The following is a 25,577-nucleotide window of genomic DNA, read 5'->3' on the forward strand; positions in this document are numbered from 1 at the left end:
GGATTCGGCTCCTGGAGGTCTATTGGGATCCCATGAATCTGGCATAACACAACTAAAAGCTGATTGGCATAAAGCTGCTCATACTGAGAGATATAGCATAAAACTCACATTTGTTTTTCCAAGTTTACAGTACAAAATACCAGTGTGTCCCTGAGACATTGCCCCCTCGTGCTATCCCCAGAAAAGACAAGGCTATGTGTCATCTGGCCCCAAGAAAGGGCTCAGAGCTCTGAGTATGTGAGCTTCTCTTAGACCCTGTTTGAGAGTGTGGCAGAGCCCACCTTCCTAGCTCACAGCGGAATGTCCTCATGTTGCAGCAAGCTCCAATGGCCCACTAAATGGGAGCAAATATCTCTTTATTCCACTCAGGGTCTTCACAATGAAAACCAAACAATCTGAATCTTCAATACACATTTGAGTTCCAGGCAGAATGGGGTTTAAAGACATTCAGAGGAGGTTCTACTGTGCAGCTGTTCATTCACTACAATATGAGATCATTTCCAGCCCAGATTCTTGGGTGTGTAGGGAAACAGAATCTGCTACCCAAAATATGCCACTTTGTCATGAGGGTTACTTTGAACTGTAAGCAACTGAAAAGAAATAAATATAAGAAAAGCTCTCTGCCCTCCCCATCTTTACTAAAAGTGTGACAGAAATTTGCAAAGATTTCATCTTCTCTCCACCAGGAAGGACAAAAACTAATCACTGGGAACAGCTTTAGATCTTTACCAGCCAGGAGATGGCACCAGAGGAAGCCACATAACACTGTACTCCAATGGCCCACTAAATGGGCCTTTTTCCTCCAGTCGTTTCCCTCAATTTGAATCCAGGTCTTCTGATAACTCTGATCCCATAGAGTAGAATCCAGGGAATAGAAAACAGAGCACAAGACCCCACAAAAGGCGTCCACATGCTGCTCATACATCTCTCCTCCTGGTTTCCCACTTCTTTTTCACCAGCACCACCTTGCCCAGGTGGCCCCCCTTCCATTCTGCCCATTGACCATCATGGGTTTCCTATCTCTGCCAGCCCTATCTCCAGCTGTCCCCTTTGTCCAAAGGCATTTCTTCCTCCTCCTACTCTTTCCCAACCAACCTAGCAATTCTCCTAGATTGGCTGCTTTTAGAAACTGGTTGGGTTTTTTTGTATGTTTTTTGGTTTTGGGGGGTATTTTTTGTTGGTTTGTTTTGTTTTTTGTTAAGGGACGAATGAGGGATAGATTTGGGGAATGACAGGTGACTGAATAAAGTCTTTTTTAGCAGACTATCAGATAGCATGAGGAGGATATTCCAGCTAGCAGGTGGAAAGTATTTTTAATAAATCCAGTGGTGGAGGCTGCTAGTTTTCTTCCCACACATAGCCATTGCGCCCTCTCAATAGTAGAACACCAACTCCTGAGTAAGTGCGTGGCTTCCTACAATAAAGGCTTGTTTCTCCACCTTTCATTTGGCTGAGTGAGCTGTGTGGTTACCGACAGGGTTTGCCTTATCATGTCCCTCTTCTGGCCACGCCCTGCAGGGGAGAGGCATGCCCTCCCTAACCACCAGCCCAAATACGGGCAGAAGCTGCAGGGCCTTCCTGGACTGTGCACAACATCGTGGGCAACGCTGGATGCGGTGACACACACCTCAGCCACCCTGGATGGTTTACACCTTGCTCTTCAGTAGGAAGCTGTCTTGTCTATTATTTATTATTAGAACAGCTTAAATATATTCCACCTAGAATGTATTTTATATACATTGTATGATTTAATGCATATGTATTATTAAATGTGTATTACTTAATAATTATGTATCATGTTATTTAATACAAGAGACCTGCCTGGAAGTTGAAAGCTTATTTCACTCTTCTACCCTTCCTAGCTACGGACAGTCTTTCTGCCTAGAAGAGCCTAAAGAGTAAAGCTTTTGAATCCTTGGGCTGGTAGACTTGAAATGTGAATGAAAGCCTGGATGAAAGAAATATGAAGCTGGGAAAGACCACATGAGCTGAGTCTCAGCGGTGGCTAAATGAAGTTTCAGCCGCCACTGAAAGAAACTTGAATTTTGACTTGATACAGTGGGGCACTCCTGTAATCTCAGTGATTCAGGAAGCTGAGGGAAGAGATGGAAAGTTCCAGGCCAACCTGGGCAACTTAGTGTAAGGATGGCCTTAGGCCTTAGCCTAAACAACTCCATTTTAAAACTTCTGTTTGAAACCTGCAGTCTCACCAGGCACACTTAAGAAGCCCTCCAGTGTGGCCTTCAGGCACAAACAAATCACTTCTCCCCACCCTGACAAGCTCAGAGTGAAGGCTCTGGCATGTTGTCCTCACCCTGATTAGAGCAAGAAGCAAGAAAATCAGGGTGGGGACAACCAGACCAGATGCTTTAACCTTAGGACAAATGACATCACTGAGAAATCTGGTAGCAGCTGACAGGGATTGAAAGGGTTGTCAGAAGCCCCAAAATTTAGTAAAAATGATGGAACAAATGAACAGACCTTCAGCCAGCCGACACTGATGCACACAAACCTGAGAGTCTGATGAGGACCTGGACTGACATCCCAACTCTTCTCATCTGCCTGATCCTCTGCGTTGTTCTCACTGCTCTCAAACTCTACAGCAGTCTCTTGACTCTGGTGAGAAAAGGACTTCTCCCAGTGACCACCTCCTCAGCCAGCCATCAGCTCCACCCCAAGAGAAGCCTGCCTGATCCTAAGCCTGATCTGATCACCATGGTCTGAGTGAGTATGCATCTGCTGGAATTAAAGCCCAAGGCTTGAGACTTCTGATCTGATACTTGAGTTTAGCATGCAGAGGGAATGTCTGTCATGAGCCTATCATGAGTAAGTGTGTTTGAAGTGCTTAGAATTAATCTAGAAATGTTTGCTGTGCATTGATTTTGTCTATTGCAGTGCCTAGCATTAAGGATTGTCATTTTCTTGATTAAGAACCTATAGAGTGAAATTGTATTGAGTGGTTTGAGTGAATAAAGCATTAAAAAGGGCAGAAGCGCATGGACATTCTTTTTTTTCCTCCCCTTCGACTGCATAAGTTGCACCTTTTGCCCATCACGACACTTAGCAAGACCCTATTTCGAAATAAAATAAAGGGCTTGTCAGCCTGATGCACAGGCCTGTGAGTCCAGGGGTTAGGTAGGCTGAGGAAGAAGGAGCAGGAGTTCAAAGCCAGCCTCAGCAATTTAGTGAGACCCTAAGCAAGTTAGTGAGAACTTTTCTCAAAAAAAAAAAAAAAAAATGGCTGGACTGGGCACCATGGTTGTGAGCCTGTAATCCCAGGAGCTCAGGAGGCTGAGACAGCAGGATGGCAAGTTCAAACCCAGCCTCATCAATGGCGAGGTGCTAAGAAACTGAGTGAGACCTTGTCTCTAAATACAAAGCAGGGCTAGGAATGTGGCTCAGTGGCTGAGTGCCCCTGAATTCAATCCCTGGTACCACCCCCCCACAAAAAAAAAAAAAAAAGGCTGGGATGTGGTTCAGTGGTTAAGTGCCCCTGAGTTGAATCCCTAGTACCAAAACAAATAAATTAAAGAGTTCAGTGGTAGAGCACTTACTTAGCATGTATGAGGCCCTGGGTTCAATCCCAGTACTGAAAAAAAAAAAAAAATTTTTTTTTTGTTTTTTTTTGAAAGCTGATTCTCAAACAAAGCACTTAGGCTAATTTTGGTCTACAGGGCACCAGTCATTGACTTCATATTTGGTGCAGTTCATTCCTTTTACAGATGAGAAAGCTGGGGCACAGAGAAGGCGGGTTGTTTCTCTAAAATCATTCAGGAAACAGGAGGAGACCGCAGAGCTTAGAACACAGGTCCCCCTTTAGGAGCTATGGCTGCTCTATCCATGCCACTCTGCAGCTAAAGCCACAGGCATCTTGTTCTCTGCTGTCAGGCACACAGGCAGGCAAATAGGAAAAATCAACTACTACTTTGATTCTGACTCAAAAGTCTGCACTTAAGGCAACATCATTCCTTCCTTCTCTACACCTTCTTTTCCTGAAAACTTCAGGCCTTCAGTCATTACATAATTGAGAAGGTTCCCTGTGTGTTCCCTATTTCGCTGGTTGCTTTGTAGTTACACAGGAGAATATCGTTGTTGGTGGGAAATTCGTGCTAAAGTATTTAGGAGTCAGGAGCTATTGGATTAACAAGGATTCTCAAGTCGTTTAGGAAATAAAGTTTATGGACTAGTAATTTTAAATCTGTGAGGTCAAAATAAAATATAACCATGACAAAAGTAAAAAGGAAAGGTTGTCAATTAAAGAGAGGCAGGAAAAAAAGAGTGGCCAAGAGCTCCACAGTTTCATGTACACTATTCACATTCATAAGGGTGCTAACTCTGAGTCGAGGCTGCCTGGATTCAAATCTCAGCAGCTGTGTACTTGGGGAATATCACTTAACCTCTCCAAACCTCAGCTTCCTCTTTAATTAAATAATGATCATTAGGTTGGGTGCAGTGGCACACACCTATAATCCCAGCTTCTAAGGAAGCTGAGGCAGGAGGATCACAAGTTGGAGGCCAGCCTCAGCAAGAGTGAGGCCCTATCTCAAAACAAAATATAATGGATTGGAGGTATGGCTCTGTGGTAGAATGCCTCTAGGTTGAATCTCCAGTACCAAAAAACAAAACAAAAACGTCAAATAACGAATATCATTATAGTATCTACTTCCTAAGATTGTTATGAAAAATGCATGGGTTCATATTTGTTAAGTACTTTGAAAAGTGCCTGGAACTTAGTGACAGATAAATGTAAACAAGACAGGAAGAATGTCTCTGGAGTTGTCTATAATGGAATAACCTCACGCATGCTCACTCTGGGGAGGAGGGAGTGGAAGGAAAAGAAAACCACTTAACTACATTCCTTAATTGAAAAGAAAAGATAGAAACCTGCAATTATGGGCAAACATTGCTACTTCTCTGACATTAGGGGCTTTCATTTTACCCAAGAAGAGTAACTAACAGAAGCTAGAGTGGTCTGTGTAGCTGACAGAAGAGTGGCAGGGGAGAGGTTAGTCACGGTGCCCAAGAGCAAAGTGGGGCCCTCAGCTCAGTGTATCTGTCTTTTGACTGTAAAAACTTTTCCCTGGCAACCTCCTGGATACCAGAGTATCAACTCACTTTCATGCCCAACAGAAGCGTTTGCTCCGACCAACAGCGACATCTACAGGCCAGAACCGTAAGGAAATTTACTAATATCCAAGTCAGCCAGGATTTCTAAAATCCAGGCCCAGTAACAAGCAAAGAGCAAATGGTGAGCAATGGTTAGGCCCATGCTTCTATTCTCAAATGCAGTTTATCTTGGAAAGTAAATAGCGTATGCATAAGGCAGGGGGGATCCCACTTACAATAACTGAAATAATAAGATATATAGGAATAATTTTTTTTCCGGTACCAGCCCTCTTTTTATATTTTATTTTTGAGACAGGGTCTTGCTAGGTTTTTCACAGCCTCGCTCAGTAGCTGAGGCTGGCTTAGAAATTTCAATCCTCCTGCTTCAGCCTCCCAAGACCCTGGAATTACAGGCATGTGCCACCACTCCCAGCCAGGAATAATCTTAAAAGTTTTTAAGACACTGCATGAAATAAAATTTTGCAAGAAATCTTAAAAATATAAACAAAGTCGGGCTGTGGCTGTGGCTCAGAGGTAGAGTGCACACCTAGCATGTGTGAGGCAGTGGGTTCAATCCTCAGCACCGCATAAAATAAAATAAGACACTGTGTCCACCTATATCTAAAAAATAAATATTTTAAAAAATATATAAACAAAGTACATATCATGTACATGGATTTTTTTAAAACCTGAGCATTTTAAGTTATCACTTGAAAAATGTTTCTAAACCTTATTTATGAAAATAACCAAAATATATAAAACTGTAAAACTAATGTCAAAAACACCCTAATGAGAGTAGAATATATTAATGGAGCCCTTACCGTGTGTCAGACACAATGCTCTAGACATGTTATTTTCATAATTTTTATTTTTTTATCCTTAGGGTTGTGTGGAACAGATATTATCTTTCCTATTCGGTGGAAATGTATTAGCTAAGCTGAACAGCATCACTGTGTCTTAACCTATGAAAACATCACTCCAATTTCCTTTAGGGAAATGATCTGACCTTGATTTCAGCATTAGGGCTATTAATCTAGGTGTTTTTTGCTCTCCTTTAGCCAAGAGGCAGGTAAATTACTTCAAAGTAAATGATTCATGCTATGGCTTGCTCCTTCCTAGGAATTGAGTAGAGAAACAGACAGACAAAGGTTGAAATTCAGTCATGCTAGCTATGGCAGGAAGGTTGATTATTACCTGCTAGCTAGCCTTAGGGTAAGGAGACAAACCCAGGAAGCATCAGTAGAGAGCCATTTCAGCTTACAAACAGAAGCCTAAGGAAAGGGAGTGGTGTTAGCAGAGGCTTTTGTAGCCACAGCAGAGGGGACAGCTGTTAAGATAGTTTGTTACCAAGGGCTGGCAGGGAGCAAATAGAGAGATGAACAACACCCTGACCTCCCTCCTCTGCTCTGATTTTCTACCACTGGCCAAACAGGATCAAAATCCACAGGACAAGGGCTAGGGGTGAGCTCAGTGGTAGAGTCCTTATCTAGCATGTGTGAAATTCTGTGTTCCATCCCCAGCACACACATACAGAGAGAGAGAGAGAGAGAGAGAGAGAGAGAGAGAGATCAGAGGACAAAAACAGCCCAAATGAAGCAATACTTAGAGGTCAGCCCCCAAAGACACCCTGCAGGAGAGAGAATATTGAAGGGGCAAACTTAGTCTAGCCAGCATGCTTTCCAAAACATTCTATTTGTACTAAAGACAGATTTTTTATCTTATAACAAAGGAGCCAAACTGATATGCCCCATATAATAGATAAGAAGCTCAAAGAATTGCCTGGCATGTGTGAAACCTGGGTTCAATCCTCAGTTTGCATATAAATAAGTAAAAGATCCATTTACAACTAAAAATATGTATTAAAAAAAGATAAGAAACTCAAAGAGGTAAGGTTACTTCATGAAGGTCACATAGATAATATGTGTAGAATTCTAAAACAAATTTAATAAATGTAAAAGCCTGCAAGACTTAAAATACATCTAGTACATGTGTGTATATGCACAAAACACTGAACCAGAATACACAGCCTAAAAGGAATGCAGTGTGTTATATGAGTCATCACTGGGGAAGAAAAAGCTCACTTGTAAACTGGAGGTAAGAGAATTACTTAGATATTTGAGTGGGAAACAATTTAGATAAATTACAACATAAACCTAAATCCCAAATTGATTCAGAACTAAACTGTCAATACCACAAAATATTTACGGACATTTATAATAGAAAAATAAACTTTCTCAACATCTTAAATCCAGAATCCTAATCAATGTGAAGATTAAGTCTTTTCCTTTAGATGAGAGAGATTTTTTTCTTCCAATTACTCCCAAAACAATCATTGTTAGGAAACTTCTGCAGGGTGTGCTCCAGCAAAAGAAGAGTATAAAGCAATAGAGAGGAAAAGAAGATCCACAGAAATATCTGTGCTCATGTTCATTGCAACAAAAGCAACAGCTAAAAAATGGTAACAATCTAAATGTGCATCAGCTGATGAAGAAAAGGAATATAGGGACCATGGAATACTATTCAGCCATAAATAAATGACATTCTGCCAGTTGTGACATGGATAGAATGGTAGGTCATTATGTTAAGTAAAATAAGCAGGCTCAGAAAGACAAGAACCACATGATCTCATTCATATATAGAATCTAAAAAAAAAATGATTTCATCAAAGTTGAGAGTAAAATGTTGGTTCAGAGATTGGGAGAATGGGCAGGGGAACAGTAGGGAGAGGGTGATCACTGGATTATAGTGAGACAGGAGCAAGAAGTTCTGGTGTGCTGTTGCACAGTAGGGTGCCATGCATGACACATATTTCAAAAAGCTATAGGAAAGGATTTGAAATGTTTTTTACATATTTGATTAGATACATTTAACCTAATGTAAATCAATGTATACACGAATCAAAGCACATAGCACCCATTAATATGTAGTTTTTGTTAGGAGTTTAAAAATAAAAATTCAAAAATATGGAAGTAAAACAGAAATGATGGGTTGACTGGTCCAGAGAATATAAGCTGCTTTTTATTACAAAGATCCTAGCCCATTTGAATATCTAACTGCATACAAGTATTACTTTTGACTTTTAAAAAGACAAAGGATATAGTACACCTCCAGTGATATGAACCTCTAATACCAGCAACTCAGGAGGCTGAGACAGGATTGCTTAAGCCCAGGAATTAAAGCCAACCTGGGCAACATAGCAAGAACCCATTTCAGAGAACAAAAATAAAAAAATAAATGCAGAGGAAAACATTTGTGACCTAAGTTTCTAAACCAAAATTGGAAAACTACAAAAGTTCAAGATTTGACTATATGAAAAATTCAAGACTTCAGTACATCAAAATATATCAGGTTTCTAGAACTGAAGAATGGTAGCCCCACATACCATAATTCCTTCATGGTCTTCTTTAACCTTAAGACCAACAAATACCACAAATTAAACCAAACACGAATAGTTATGTGGAAGGGGTGGTAAGCTTGCAGAAGTTACAAACTGCAAAAATGATCACCATTGCAAACATCTCCTGGACCAGGAAAATATGAGAACAAGTGAATCAATAGGTATAAGACAATGTGTGTGTTGGGAACCACAGGAGGTGAAGAGTATGTCCCAGTCTCTTCAGAATTCCCAGGAGACAACATCGCGATGTTCTGTGGCTGCAGAGCAAGAGAGAAAAGATTAAAGGAGAGAGGAGCGTAGAACATAATGGCATTGCGATTTCCCTTGTGTGAAGTCTTCATCATGCGTGCCAGAAGCCAGGTCTTCCGTGTACTTCCTAGGGAACCACAGAGCCACTTCCTATGAGGCCACAAAGCCTGCAGTCTCTCTAGGGACTGCAGTACAGCAGGATCCTAAGATTGTAAGGGTTTACCAGATCCAAGCCTGCTAACCACAGTCCACAACTGCACAATGGGGGCTGGGAACTGCCAGCAGTAGTAGTGGCCAGACACAGGATTTAGGAGGGAGGAGCAGCAGTCACAAAATGTTCAATATAACCAGTAATTAGCAATTCAAGGCTCCTAGCACCTTCAAATACCATAGCAAGCAGTGACACATGCAGATGTACATTTTAATTTCTGTGGCTAAAAATATTACTAAGCAACTTCTATTTAAGTCAGTAAAAAAAAAAGAACAAAGAGGAACAATTCAAAGGCAAAAGTTTTAATGAACATTATGACAAAAAAAATGACTCCTTATTGTGCTCAGAAACATGAGTAGAAAAATTATGTAGTAGCTTCAAAGAGAGCTTTCAGGAATTCGACACCCAAGATTATAGACCCCAGTCACCTCCTCTAACCAACATCCAAGAGATGTCATTACAAAGTGGCCACCATAACAACCCCAGCAGGCACACAGGAGGATGGAGAGCTTCCCTCCTAACTGGAGGAAAATTATTAAACATAAAACATTTGAAATCAAAGTGAACACTGATACAGCTTTTATTCTGGAACACTTGTTTTAAAATATGATGCTGGGAAAACAGGATATAAAGACAGGATATAAAGGATATAAAGACAGGATATGAAGACATCAATCAAAAATAAATCTGCATAATTTCACAAAATGAAAACGGCCTATTGTGATGTGATCATTAAAAGTTTTTTATTTATTTTTTATTGTATATGGATTCAATGCCTTTATTTGTTTTTATGTGGTGCTAAGATCGAACCCAATGCCTCACACTTGAGAGGCAAGTGCTCTACCACTGAGCCACAACTCCAGCCTAAAAGTGTTTTAAAGAATGCTTAACTTTCTTCAGACATAAATGAAATAGGACTAGAATACTTAAACATATCACAAAAAATAAAAACCATAGCAAGATATTTATAGTTAATGACCAAATTGCATGATTTTCTTAAAATAGTGCTTACTCTTAGAAGCATCTCTCTCTCAGTATAGGATTCAAGTCTATTTTGAATCTGAAAATATGGAGGGAAATTTGACTTTCAGTAGGACCATTTCATGAGATATTTAAAAGCAGTCTTCAGTTCAATAATGGGGAGAAAAAAATGGGGAGAGGCAGGGGGGAAGAAGGATCTAGAAATGCAGGATTCCAGGTAGGTCTGCAACATTATGAATTCATGTTAATTATTATCAGTTAAACATTCTCTTGATTGATTTAAATAATCAAACAGTTCTGAAACTCTTATGTCTCATGCTCCAAGCTCCTAGCAATGGATCTTTCAGAACTTACCTTCTTCTCTTTTTTTTTTTTTTTTAAATATTTATTTATTTATTTTAGTTTTTTTTCGGCAGACACAACATCTTTGTTTGTACGTGGTGCTGAGGATCGAACCTGGGCCGCACGCATGCCAGGCGGGCGTGCTACCGCTTGAGCCACATCCCCAGCCCACCTTCTTCTCTTAATAAGCAAGCCCATGTTGCTACTGATTGCTTTAGTTATTTTAGGAAGTGTTGATTTCCTATTACAGAAAATGAAGAACTGCTTTCCATCTACCCTCAACTGATTTCTTCCTGCCAACATCCTTTCTCCAGGTTTATCATCTGTACTTGGCTTGATCCATATTTCAATGGTGACAACAGTATAGCTAGGTAAATATTATTCTCAGCTGAGCATGGAACACATCATGAATATCTTTCCATCCCTGGTATATTTATAGTTGTTTTTTTTTTTTTTTTTTTGTGTGTGTGTGTGTGTGTGTGTATTTTTTAAGGATAAATAGATCTATACCCAGCCCTTTTTTGTTTTGTTATATATATAATTTTTTAAGTTATCAATAGACCATTATTTTACTTACTTATTTATGTGTGGTGCTGATATTGAACCCAGTGCTTCACACATGCCAGGCAAGCGCTCTATCACTGAGCCACAACTCCAGCCCCTTAGTTTTGTATTTGATGGCTTCTAACAGCTAAAGAAAACAGCCTAAGGTAGCATGAGGCATCCAGACATGGTTTCAATAGCATTCTCGCAGGGGTCTTTGGCCTCGGAGCCCTTAGCACAATTTACATCCCCCCTGCAGATCTATCCCAAGTTGACATAAATATAGCAAGAGCCATGACTAACGATAAATACTGTCTGTCATTTTAAACATAGCAAATCATCCCCCAAGAACACTGTGCTAGGGTCCTCAGCATATAAGTAAGGACACATTCCCTTTCAATCACACCTTTTCCAAAACATGCCAGAGGAGGGTTTGCTCCACATAGGAATTCCTTTTTTACCTAGGAGACATCCTGCATTTACTATAAAGTCTTCTATTTTGTTCTCTATTTTATCCCATATGTTCCCAGATTACTACCAAGGTGTGTGCTTTCTCTAATTATAAAATGATCATGTACAACTAGTAACAAAAAAAAAAAAAAATCCATCCAACCTATTTTTTACTAAATATGGTTATGTTGTAAATATTTTAAGTTATAAAAAATGAATCTCTTGATTTAGTCAGGGCTTGGAGTGGGGAGTCATAGGATATTATTAGCCAATGTCATATTCAGGATGATGCATTTATTCAGAGTAAATCTTAATTTTCTTGGTCTTCTTCAGAGTAGCTACAGGAATGCCTAAAAGACCTTACTAAAATAAGGCCAATTGAAAGCACCTTTACTGAAACTTGATTCCTTGAGCCAGTGGAAGGTCTTTACTATAGTTGATGGTACTAGAGGGAGAAAAATGAACAAAATTAATAACTGGTAGTATGTAAATATAATATAGAATACTTTTATGCCATTAAAAAATACAGATCTATTTAGCCAGACACAGAGGTGTATGCCTATAAACTCAGTTACTCAGGAGGCAGAATGATCACAGATTTGAGGCCAGCCTCAGCAACTTAGCAAAATCCTATCTCAAGAAAAAAAAAATTTTTTTTAATTTAAAAACAAAACAAAGACTAGGTACATAGCTCAGTGGTTGAGACCTCTGGGTTCAATTCCCAATAATACAAAAACAAACAAACAACTACACACACACACACACACACACACACATACACACTATAAATTAGTGAAGAAAAAAATTTAGGACACAAAACAAATGTTAGTATGGATCCAGTTTTATAAAAGTCTGAAAGACATATTACACATATCACTCATAGCATTTCTTCTGAGCAGGATTCAAGCATATGGAGACTGTATCTTTCTGTATCTCTCAATAACTTGTATTGAGTTGGACATGATGGCATATGCCTGTAATCCTAGCAACCTGAGAGGCTGAGGTAAGAGAATCACAAGTTCAAGGCTAGCCACAGCAATTTAGTGAGGCTCTAAGTTACTTAGTGAGACCCTGTCTCAAAAAATAAACAAACAGGACTGGGAATGTAGCTCAGTGGTAAAATGCTCCTGGGTTCAATCCCCAGGACCACAAAAATAAAAATAATTTAAATAACTTGTATTGAATTATTTATTTTAAAAAAACCACAAATATTCCCATTTTGATAAAAATAAAATTTAAGAAAATAAAATAATTTATAAATTAGAAGCTTCCCTATTAACTACTCATCTGAGAGTCACTGGGTTTCTTTCCCAAGAGGAAAAGTATCCCCACTAAATGGATTCAGAAAAGCCATAGCTAAGTATTTGCCTGTCTAGCTCTTTGGGTACACAAGAAAAGCAAACAGGATAAGACTGACTTCAAAGAATGAAAAGCCAGCAAAGAGGGTGCATGTTTGGGGCTCAACAAGCCACATCTAAAGCTCCTCAGAAGTCCCAGATAGGAAAGCAGTTACTGAGGCTATAAGGAGTCAACAGGGAGGAACCCAGCTCAGCCTACTGAGCTGGTGAGAAGCAGAGAGGGACTAGGAAGGATGCCTCTGGGTTCTTCACCCAGGGCTCTTTCTACAACATAGCACCACATGCCATGTACATGAGACATCTTGGGGATGGAACTCAAGGCTCAACATGAAGTTCACTTAGATTTCATATATACCACACACACAGCATGAAGGCAATTTTATGCATTTTTAGTGCACCTGCATTTTGACTTTAACCCATTATAAGGTCAAGAGTGGAATTTTCCACATGTGGCATACTGTCATCACTCAAATTATTTCAGATTTTAGAGCATTTTGGATTAGATGATCAACTTGTTAGGGGAAGATAGCTGTAGAATGATAGAAAAATCAAACCAAGTGAAATTGCACAAAGACAAAACAGAAAGTAGAATTTAACAGCACATGCCCAACATGGCCCCAAAGTCCTCTCTTACCAAGTAGATCGTCTCATGTACTGTTTCCAGGCATCACTGCCAGACTCCCTGCCACCACCAGTGTGCTTTTCTCCTCCTACAGAAATACAAAATAAACACACATCTTTGGGCCAATTTGATATCACCGAGATAAAGATAAAAGGAGACTAGAGCTACCTGACCAGTTATTTAACATTTAGCCCAGAGTATTTCCTCTACAAACAGAGACTAAAATAAACAGAGAAAGGAAGTAAAAGAGAAAATAAAGCATAAGGAATTAAAAAGAAATGGAAATATGTCAAGAGGCTAAAGAACTCTTACAAATATATATACCATTAAACTAAGGTATTAGAGTAAAAAGGTCTAGATATAGAAAATCTAATTTTATTTTCTTGTATGTATTTATCTAAATATTCAAACTTACACATTAATTATACAGAATGATGGTTAATTTGCAGGAAAATGGACGGAAAAAGAAACCATCATTTTGAGAAAAATAAGCCAGACTCAGGGACAAGGGTCACATGTTTTCTCTTACGTGTAGAAACTAGAGGGGGAAAGCAGGCCAAAAAAAAAAAAGCCATAAAAGTAGAAGGGAGACCATGGGTACAGGAAGGGAATCAAGGGGAGGGAGGCAGGAATGATGGGAGAGGTACTGAGGAGTGAAGTTTTTCAAATTGCATTTATATATATATATATATATATATATATATATATATATATATATATATACACACACACACATACATACATACATACATACATGAATATGCCACATGAAAACCACCATTCCGTATAATTAATAGTGAGCCAATTAAAGAAATTAACTGAAAGCTTAAAGAATCAATTGAAGAAAGCAAGGCATGAGCTGGAAACAAAAGAGATCAAATGCTCCAGAAGAGTGGACGGACACCTCCGCATCCAGCAACCACAAAGCAGAGGGCAGAGATGAGGGGCCAAACTGAAAACTGAAGCTTCTGTCAAAGTCTGTACTCTGAACAGTATTTTGTGTTAGGTCTAAAAATATAAAAAGAATGCCACTGTACATAAACTCTTACAGATATTAATGCACGTTTGTTTTCCTTCTATACTGAAAAACAAGGCAAGCTGATTGTACTATACCTTGGATCATTTTTAATAAGTAAAACTTAATATACCATTGTTGGGAAGGATTTTTTTTAACCATTACAAAATTTAAGTATCAATAAGCCATGGCTTATTACCAGACAAGAGGATCAAGGCCCAGTAAAGAGAAACAACCTAGTATTTCATCTAGTTAAAGAAAATATAGTTAACATTTATTATGCCAACTTTGCAAAAAAAAAAAACAGAATATTTTGTGTGAAATTTTCTAATGTTGAAGCAGGGATTCTTAATAGTTCTGGGGTCTTGGGTATTCTCCCTAGAATACAGATGCTGCATTTCAGGGCTTCATGTAACTTGGGTTAAGGGACACTGCTCTAACCCAATGCTGCATCTGGGCAGAAGATGCAGAACTCTGGGTAATAACTTCAAAAATGGTAATAAGCTCTTTCAAGCATGTGAGATCACATATTACATTAGAATGTAAATTATACTTCAGTTTCTGGACCAAACTTTTCTAAAAGCTACTACTGCTTTTCCCTTGCCACCCAACCTAGAAAAGGAGAAATGATTCTCTACATACCAAATGCACCTCCGATCTCTGCCCCACTGGTTGGAATATTGACATTTACAATGCCACAGTCTGAACCTTTAGGTCTGTGCATAAAAGGAGAGGTATGGTGAGAGCAATGTATAGGAAATTAAAAACAACACAAACAAAAGCCCGATTACTCAGACTCTCAATGCTAAATAATGGATTCATTCTTTTAAAGCCCATTCACCACAGAAATCAGACATATAAATGTTAAAAATAAACAAAGTTATACCCAAGCCAACGGAAGATTCTGCCCAAATCTTTAGTAAAAATGCTACTTGAAAGTCCCTGTTTCACTTCATTGTTCCATGCAAAGACCTCTTCTTCAGTCTAAAAGGAGAAGTGTTGGAAGCTGTTAGACACTACAATGTTCAGATCAAAGTTCACTGATGTTAAACTCATTTCATGAGATATACCAATGTCATTTTAGTGTGCAAATAGAAACCAGTCAACATGTTACTAATTCTATTTTTCTTATAATTTATTTATTTTTTTTTCCTTTGGGGTGAGGGCGGTTACCAAGGATTGAACTCGGGGACATTCAACCACTGAGCCACATCCCTAGCCCTATTTTGTATTTTTATTTAGAGACAGGATCTCGCTGAGTTACTTAGCACCTCGCTTTTGCTGAGGCTGGCTTTGAACTCTCCATCCTCCTGCCTCAGTCTCCCAAACTTCTGGGACTACAAGCATGTGCTGCCATGCCCAGTGTCTCTTATAATTTAGGTAATTTTTAATAGTAATACCTTGAAGGATATTTTCCTCCATGATACTTTAAGAAACAAAGATTAGTATGTTCTTCCATTCAAGCTACTAAGAGTTAATATATATTGAACTCCTATCATGTACAATACACTGATCTATGCACTTAACATGCATTTATTTATTTAATCTCCACCCTATGGGGATTAAACAAGTTTTATATTAACAAGTTTTATATTAACACAAGTTTTATATTATCACCAATTTACAGATTCACCAACTGAAGCCCAGTAAAACTAAATGTAAATAATTTGCACAAAAGCTCACAAACACTCTCATTACAAAACATGAAATTATTCTAAGCACCATATTTGAAACAATAGATAATTTAAAGATAAAATAAATGCAATCTTATAATTGCAACAAGGTGCAATTCTCACTATATTTTGATAACAGTAGCACATTCAAACCTTGATTCAATCTCTGAAAAAAACTTAATTCTAAATATTTGTTGGCAAAGCCAGAGCCTGTCTCAGGCCAGGGAATTATTTTTACATGTTAAAACTGCCATCATCTGACCTCTGATGGGGTGATAACTGCATGTCTTCAGATTGCCCCCACATCTTCTCATCTTGTCTGCTGACAAGTACACAGTGCTCAGGCTATGGAATGCTCTAGTCCCCCTGTCAGGAGCAGCTGCCTCTGAGGCCCACACAGCTGAGTAAGGTGAAGAGGAATTGAGGGTCACACATCCCACAAACTCCAACACAGGTCCATTATTCATCTCAGTTTCCCTGGTACCTAGCTTGGAATGCTTTATAGTTTTAAAGTGTTCATCTCATAGTTTGTCCTGAACATTTGAATTTCTACTATTTCAAGTGACTTTCTAAAACCTTCTTAAAAGCTGATTGAAATTTAATATACCTTCATTTTCCCTTAGTTTTATCATGTATTTCAACATTAGACTAGAGACACAGAATCTGTTTGTACCTTGAATTTAAAGACATAGAGAATGGGAGCAAAAGTCTCTGTGTGTGCAATGGAGGCATCATGGGCAAGACCTGTCACGATTGTGGGTTCCACATAATTTCCAGGGCGATCCATAACCTCGAGTAGAAAGATGAAATAAAAGGAATGAAACATTTCATTTTCTAGTACTTGGGAGTTAGAAGATACTTACATTTATGAGGAAAAAAATAAACAGCACTTATAGGTAAATTATTTCTTCAAAACAACTTTCTATCCCAGTGAATATTATTTCTTGCTCCTAACTTAGATGGTCAGGAAAAAAAAAGGAAAGAAAAAGGGAGGAGTTTAAGGAGGAAAGCTATGTCATGTCACAAACAAGTTATGTTAACAAAACTCTGCTGCAAATAGTTATTTTATAATTAATTATAAAATGAGTGATGTATGACCATTGTTTTATAGACTGAATTAGGACTCAAATGTTGAAGTCTTAACACTCAGTGTGACTGCATTTAGAGACTGGACCTTTAAGGAAGTTGTTAAAGTTACTGAAAATAAGTGAGGTCAGCAGGGTCAGGTCCTAATCCAATAGGATGAGTGTCCTATTGCTTTATAGTTTTAAAGTGTTCATTTCATAGATCAGGAGGAGACACTGGAAATCTCTGTGCCCTCCATTGGAAAAAATCATGTGACAGCAAGAAAGGGCCATTTGCAAGCCAGAAAGAAACTTCACCAGGAACCAACCTGCCAACCCCACCAGCATGTTGATCTTGAACTTCAAGCCTCCTTCTATGAGAAAATAAATTGCTGTTGTTGGAGATACCCAGTGTGCAGTATTTTGTTATGGCAGCCCTAGTAGATTAATACTGTACAAAACTGATGTCACCAAAAGAATATAACGTCATAACCAACCTCTGTAAAACCAAGTCCCTAGTCCACCTCCACTTAACTAGTGACTGTCTTTCCTTCTGTGAAATGTTCTGAGGCCCACAGCAAGCTGCTATGGCTGGGGGGTGGGGGTGTCAATCCTTCAGAGGGTTTCTAAAATTCTTCTCTAAACCTTCAAGCTATATTTTACCAAGAGTCACTTTCTTTTTCTTTTTTAATAATTGGTTCTTTTTAGTTATATGTGACAAGAGTCCATTTTGATATAATTATACAAGCATGAAATATATCTTATTCTAATTAGGACTCTAGTCTTATGGATGTACACGATGGTGAGTATCACTGTGGTGTATTCATATATGAATACCAAGAGTCAACTCTTGATCAGGTGCATGGCAGCTGTATTTGTTATTACAATGCTATATTATATATGTAACTTAAGTAAATTTTACTAAAGAATAAAAGCTATTCCTGTACAGAATGGGTTAAATGCTTTCGAGAAAACTCAAAATAATAAATAATGAATATATATACACATCCCTGCCCAATAAGATGTGGGTGTGTTGATGATAAAACTAGAGAGGAGGATTCTGCTGTCAGACTGCTTTGCAAGATTCAAGTTTCCATGAATTTTAAATAAGTGAGACTCAATTATATAGATAACAGATTAGAGGTGCAGCTTTTGCAGAGATGAAAACAATAAATTCCTATAATCCATGAAGAAAATACCTCGGCTCTACATCAAAAGAATCACAAATAAATGTAGTTCTAAGTAGTTAAGTTAAAACAAAATACTTATGGTTGTATTTTTCATTTCCTGCCTTAACTGAACATCTCAAATGACCATTAAATATGGATTCTAATTGTGCTGAACACAAAGTCTTCTACTGTGACATAACAGAAAGTTTACAAACTCCATACAAACTCCTCGGGTCCCTACCCAAAGGCCACCAGGACTCTGAGCTTCTTTTTTTTTTTTTTTAATATTTTTTAGTTGTTGATGGACCTTTATGTTATTTATTTGGATGTGGTGCTGAGAATCCAACCCAGTGCCTCACACATGCGAGGCAACTGCTCTACCACTGAGCCATGACCCCAGCCCCGACTCTGAGCTTCTTGTGCGTCATTCCCTGAAACATTCCACACAGTTTCTGTTATCATTTTTTAAAACCTATTTCCCCCTGTAATAGGGACAGGGAGAAGGATGTTCAATGTGACCCTTCACCAATTGTCTCAGAGACCTACTTGTGCCTAAGGGAAAGAGAATAAAAAAGCCATCACTCCTGACCCCAAGGCTCTCGTTACCTTGCCCCCATTCTCATTACCTTGCCCCCATAGACCACTGTGCCTCCTTCTTTCTTTGCTTCTTCCACCGCTCCAAGAAACATGCTCACTGACTGTTTGGTGTGGAGTGGCCCATATAGGACATTAGCTGGGGAGAGAAAAGGAATGATCTTCATTTTGCCCTAAAGAGCATCGCTTATTATTATACCAGCTTTTCAAAATGAATAGGCTAATAATAATCCCTTCCTGTAGCCTCTCAGTTAAGAGCAGGAGTTGGCAACTTTTTTCTGGACCACAGAGCAAACATACTCCACTTTGCATACCATATGTGACTCTACAACTATTTGATCTCGCCTTTGTACTGTGAAAATTGCTGTAAATGACATAGAAAAAAGCATGGTGGCTGTGCAGCAGATACAAAGAGGTGGTGAGCCAAATCTGCTTGCCAACCCTGGCTTTAGAAAAAAGGCTATCAATCAGAATACTGCATTAAAAATTCAGGATCAGAGGCCTAGAAGTGTAGCTTGACGGTGGAGTGTTTGATTAGTATACACGAGGACCCAGGGTTGATCCTCAAACAGTGAAGTGAAATTAAATAAAATAATATAGGATTGGTTTATTCATTACAGTGTGAGCACTGCCTAAGAACATCACAATATCCATAGCTTTCATGAAATTCAAAGGGGAGAGCCTGATGCTGCCCTATGTTATGGCTGCTGGAAACAAGAGCATCAAAGATAACCACAGGTCAGAGGAGGGAAGATTTAGGTAGGCCCCTGTGAGAAGGTAGCACTTTATGCAGAGCCAGTTACAGAAAGTGCTGGATGAAGGCCAGAAAGAGCTAGGAATGTTTGAAAAACTCAAAGAAGGTTGAAGAACTGGAGATTAGGGAACAAGGGGGAATGTGGACATAGTTCTGTTGGGAAGGTGGGTAGCTATGAGATCACCAAGACTGGGAGCCCATGAAGGAGGGAATCAAAAGGTATCTAGTTTTAGTCTAAGCACAATAAGAAGGTCCTGGAATACTTTAAGCAGAAAAGTGAACACATTTTAAATGATCATTCAGGTTTCTCTGGGGGGCAGGAGTGAAAGTGATAAAGTCAGGTAGGGAATTCTTACAGCCTTCCATGAGAGAACACAGCAGTCGACCTGGACAAGGGTAACAGTAAATGGAGAAAAGCTCATCAAATATCAACCCAGCTGAACAGCACCTCCAAGTCTCACTCTCCAGCATATATCAAACGCCTAGATCCTAACTTTACTAGCAGCACATGTGTCTTCCCAAATGCCCAAAATCTCCTTCATATGCCCCCAGGCCTAAGAGAAGACAAAAAAACTCAGAAGATCAGAAACACTTTTAACACCAGCTGTTAAAATCTTTGAAAATTGAACCAGATACTCACGGTCCCATGGGTTCCCGACTCGGATCTGTGCGTAGGCCTTTTTAAGTCTATTTACAACATCATCATGGATGTTTTCATGTAAAAACTAAGAGAAGAAAGAAATATTCATGGGAATAGCAAAATGTATAAGTTTTTAAGCAATGAATACTTTTCTTAATAGTATTAATAGCTTTTTAATACTATTAAAATATAGTAATCTCTGAAAACATAAGCAAGCAAAAACATGTTTTTTAAATTATATCATTTCTGATTTTAATATTAACTATATGAAGTTAATAATTTCCTCCAGGTAGATGCTAGAATAAAATCACAAGCTTTATCAATTGTCTAAGGACCTATCCAGCAAAACTTCACAAATCCATTATTCCTATATTTGTTTGAAAACATTTAGAACTTTTTTTTTTTTTTTGCAGTGCTGGGAATTGAACTGAGGGCCTGCACATGCTAGGTAAGGCCTCTGCCACTGAGCTGTATCCCCAACCCGTAACTTCTTAATCAGAATCAAGTCCACCTTGAATATAGTGCAACCACAAGTCTCAGCACAATGGCTGGGTCACCACAAGCACTCGGTCTCAGATAACATAAATCTCCAGCACAAGATCTTAAATCAGGCAAGGACACCCATGCACTCACTCTGTGTGGGATGTGAACTCTTACTACATTCCTAGCAGCAGAGGTGAACATGCCAAGCCATTCATGCTCTAGGCTAATGTCCCTGTGACAAATGAATTGTCACTATGAGACCACTCACAAAGTGGTCTATTATACTGTAAAGGTTTTTCTCTTATACCTCACTAACTGTTGCTATGGAAATCAGTTTGATCAATTATTAATAGCATTCTTTAATATTTAACACTAAATATAAAACATGGCTATGTATATTTGCTCCAAGCCCCAAAGGAAAAATAAAAGTGGGCTGAAGAGAGAAATGAGTGGCTCTCAAGTCATTCCATATTTCATCATTTACTTAAGGATATAATTATCTGCAGGATGCTTCTTTCTTTGTTTTAATGTAATGTTTATGGTGAATCAAATTAATAAATTGTAAATGCTATGAATATCATAGATGTGTTTGAAGAATTCAACTGAATAATGTGATTTTCATTTGCAAAATGCAAGAAAAAGTATGAAAAGTGTGAGAAAGATAAAGATTGAATTTTCATATACCTTTTATCTTGTTCTAATTTAGATTATGCTAATCTTCCACAGAATTTGTTCATACTCATTGTGAATGAGAGCAAAATTCAAAAACAATTCCTTCAGGATTTGATTAGTTTCATAAAATGGAACAATGGAAAAGCTTAACAATGGAAAAAATAAAAGGAAATGTGGTCAAATTTTGTACCTAACCAAACTGTACAGTTTTACTATAGTATTTCAGTACTATAAGAATCATGAACATCAAGGTTGTATGTATTTCACATAAAAATGAAATTCAACTCAATCTAAGTATATAGTTTAAACTTCAGAAATCCCACACACTACAAGTAAACCACATCTTATATACATTTATTATTATCTGTCCTATGCATATATGTTTGTGTGTGTGTGTGTATATATATATATGTAGATTATATATTTAAAGAAAACACAAAAATAGTCATTTATTTTCAATAAACCATGCCACATCAAGTCAAACTGAAGACTTGAAGCCAAAAATCAAAATCTTTTAAAATGTTTTTTATAAAAAAATGAGTCTAGGGCTGGGGATGCAGCTCCGTAGTAGAGCTTTGCCTGGCTGCCTATGGCCCTATGGTCAATCTCCAGTACCACAGAAAGATAAAAAAATAAATAAGTGAAAAAAAAAAAAAAGTGAGGCTACTTTTTAATTGAGTTTTAGAATTTTTCAAATTTCTAGCTTTTTAAGTGACACTGTATTTTGTCCATCTTGTCCTACAAGTATGAATAAAAATAGGTCTCACCTTTCAGTGTAATACCCATCAATTTGTTTTGACACCACTGCTAGCTTGGGGTGGGGGAAAAGGCTGAGTACCTGGTTGATCAACATCGCCTCAAGCACTAGAGAGCAGCAGGCCCACACATTTGCAATCCATGTCAGCAGAACATATTTTTCTGGCAATATGTCTACAATACCTATTCAGCATAATTCATTAAAATGTGGTGTATAAGATCAGGAAAATCTCATGCACTACACAGCACACTCACCAGTCGTCTTGCAGTGGTACACCTCTGGCCAGCTGTCCCCACGGCAGCAAAGAGAGCTGATGGAACAACTAAGCTGAGGTCTGCATCCTCAAAAGCTTAGAGAAGCACAAACAACATGCCCATCAGTGCAAGGAAACAGGCAGAGAAGACATTTGCTAACTGGTCTAAAAGGATGACTTTAAAAAGTAAGAATGCCAAAACCATCATAAAGCAAGCAGGATCACATTGCAGACATATACACATGTGCTCATTGGGGGTGAAGACACTTTTCTTCTAGGAAAGATTATAGAATAGAGCAATTAGCTCTATGACCTTTACCCAAATACACAGGTAAACTGAGGCTCTCATTCTCACCCCATCATCTTTCATCTTCCTCAATTTCTGACACTATCTGAACCTCCTCTATATGGTCACTGGGCACTCTTCTCTAATGCGATCATGCTCTTCATCAGCTTTATTTGCCTCTAATCTAAATTCTCAGACTCTTTTGATGCCAGTGACCCTGGGTTCATAGACAATTAAAGACCTCCATAAAAAAACATGCTCTGGAAACACCCAAGCACTCACTTGCATTAGTCAATTTCCTGTTGCCATCCTGCAGATGCTTTTCCAAATCATTGAAAAACGTCTGTTTTCTGCTCTACTACATGGAATGATCTTATCTTCCACTTGATGGAAAAATTCACATGGAAAAAGCCCCTTTTGAGCTTCCTCTATTCCTCTGAAGAGATCAATATAAAGTCACTTTCAAATTCTTCTCTATTTTTATCTACTCTCAGAAGAGAAAAAATAGTATAATCTTTATAAGAATAACCCTTCCATTTATATATTTTTTTAATTCCTCCTTTCTTATATCTTCTAGAAACTTACAGCCAGTTCCTCCTTCCATCTTCAATCCTGACCCTCCAATCAAACAGCATTGTCAGACTAGCATGATGGTTAAGAAAGTGGTTTGTGCAAACAGACCAGAGTTCTCATTCATCATTGTTTTTTAGTTGTGTTATTTCAACATTTTTTTTTCCCCAGTACTAGAGATTGAATCCGGAGGTACTATCTCTTCCATTTTACTTTTCATTTTGAGACAATCTAAGTTACCTAGCTGACCTACAACTTGTCCTCCGGCCCCCAAAGCTGAGCACACTCCCTGGCAGGTATCTAGTGCTCACAAGTGCTAACTACATCTAGTGCTCACTAAGTGTAATCTCAACTAGATTAGAAGTTCATCTAAAGAAAACCCTTTGCCATCTGTTTTTAAATCTGTGATGAACACCACAAATATATAGACACAGAAACATGAAGATAGCAGCAATATAGTAATTACCAAGTTTTTCTTTTTATCACAAAAGCTGTTTCTATTAAGACTCAACGTACTGACTTTCATTACATTGTCCAGAAGTTAGGGTGATTTTCTAATTCCCTTTTGTGCCAAACTCAAATAATGAAAAGAGATGTAAATCATCTCTTGGTCTGCAGGTAAGTGATTAGCAAAAAACACCTGAGGAAGCATGCCCTCCCAACAGGAAACCTCCCACACTCTGCAGAAGTTCAGCTACAGAAATTAAAAGGAATCAGCACATCATGCAAGACTGAGTTATTCTGGAGCAACATGCAGCTAGTTTTCAGAAAACAAGGAAAAACATGAAGTAATAATGCCACAGTACAGACAACGGAAATCTTGTGCACAGGCTCCATATCCTGTGTTATATTCTCCAAACATGAATACTTCTCCTACTTAGTTATCTTTGTCTTTAACCCCAGCTTGTGTTGTGTCTCATAAGTAAAATTCCTACATGGAAATAAGACCTAGCTCACATAACATAGAAAGGATTACTTCCTAAACAAGTTCTGTAAGTTCAAATGGCTACTGTGGCTATGTTAAACAGAAAACAAAACAACTAAAAAAGAGTAGCCTTACCAATAATGGCATTGTTTCCTCCAAGTTCTAACAAACTTCTCCCTTTAAAAACACAAACACAAATTAATTACTATTTCAATATTTACTGCACATTGCTGTATATCTTCAAATTATAGTCTATCTCAATAATTTTTAAAATTTTTTGATGTATAATTATGATAAATATTACCAACAAATTTCCTTATTTTGATAATTATACCATGCTTACATGAGAGAATGCCTGTATTCTAAAACCCTGAAATATTTAATGATAAAGGGACACAATGTCTTTGACTTATTCCACTAACAGTAACAATAACATGTACATACTAAATACAATGTGTGCATATATGTTGCTGGAGAGAGAAAGTGATAAAGCAAACTGGGGCAAAATATAAGCAATTAGTGAATCTGGTTAAAGGGTATAAAGAATTCCTTATACTAGTCTTGTAACCTTTAAGTTTGGAATTAAGAGAAAAATAATGTAAAATGGGCCAGTCACTGAGGAAAACAGTATGGCAGTTTCCCAAAAAACTAAACAGAATTTTTATATGATATTAGAAATTCTACTTTAGGGTATTACCAAAAGAAGAGAAAGCAGGGACTCAAACAATTACCCCCACGTGCTTAACAGTTTTATTCACAGAGCCAAAAGATAGAAGCAACCCAAGAATCCGTCAACTGCCAAGTGAAGAAAACGTGGTGCACATACAGAGAAGAATATTACACAGACTTAAAGAATCCTATCCCACACTACAACATGGATGAACCTCAATGACACTACACCAAGTGAAATGGGCCAGTCACAAAAGGACAAATATAATTTCACTCAGATAATGTTGTAAAGTAATCAAAATCATAAATATAAAAATTTGCCAGGGGTAGGGGAAATTACTGTTTAATGAGTATAAATTTTTAATTTCGCAAGATGAAAAAGTTCAGAGTTGGGGGTGTAGCTCAGTAGCAGAGTGCCTGCACCACATACACAAAACTCTGAGCTTGATTCCCAGCATGGGGGTGGGGTGGGTGGGGGATCACTTTACAGTATTCTATTCTGATGACATACCAAATTTATTTGCCACAGCATGGTACAATTATCAAAATGAGGAAATTTGATGTTAATATTTATCATAATTATACATCAGAAAATTTTTAAAATTATTGAGATAGACTACACATATTACTTTTCCAGTGTTGAGTATATTTATTATTGGTTATTTATTCGATTATCTACTTAGGTCAGGGCCAAAGAGTATGTACATTAGGAATCCTGACACACAATGCCAATTCACATTCCAGAGAAGAAATATAGCAGTCTGTGAATGCCACTGTCACTTTACTCTCCCCAG

General features: G+C 38.1%; 1 protein-coding gene across 1 annotated transcript in view; it reads right to left on the bottom strand.

Moving 5' to 3' along the window:
- Positions 1-11,553: 11,553 nt before the first annotated feature.
- The window catches only part of Aldh7a1 (aldehyde dehydrogenase 7 family member A1), a 36,777-nt gene continuing 22,753 nt past the window's right edge, over positions 11,554-25,577 (bottom strand). The window contains exons 10-18 of the mRNA XM_027949297.2: positions 24,250-24,291; positions 22,335-22,429; positions 20,169-20,253; positions 18,807-18,913; positions 16,621-16,737; positions 15,161-15,258; positions 14,917-14,990; positions 13,272-13,347; positions 11,554-11,724 (exon numbers count right to left, since the gene is read on the bottom strand). Coding sequence (XP_027805098.1) covers positions 11,670-11,724; positions 13,272-13,347; positions 14,917-14,990; positions 15,161-15,258; positions 16,621-16,737; positions 18,807-18,913; positions 20,169-20,253; positions 22,335-22,429; positions 24,250-24,291 — 749 coding nt within the window. The 3' untranslated portion in view covers positions 11,554-11,669. The remainder of the gene's footprint in view (positions 11,725-13,271; positions 13,348-14,916; positions 14,991-15,160; positions 15,259-16,620; positions 16,738-18,806; positions 18,914-20,168; positions 20,254-22,334; positions 22,430-24,249; positions 24,292-25,577) is intronic.

The sequence above is a fragment of the Marmota flaviventris genome, chromosome 5 (genome assembly GCF_047511675.1).
Source record: "Marmota flaviventris isolate mMarFla1 chromosome 5, mMarFla1.hap1, whole genome shotgun sequence".
NCBI lineage: Eukaryota > Metazoa > Chordata > Mammalia > Rodentia > Sciuridae > Marmota > Marmota flaviventris.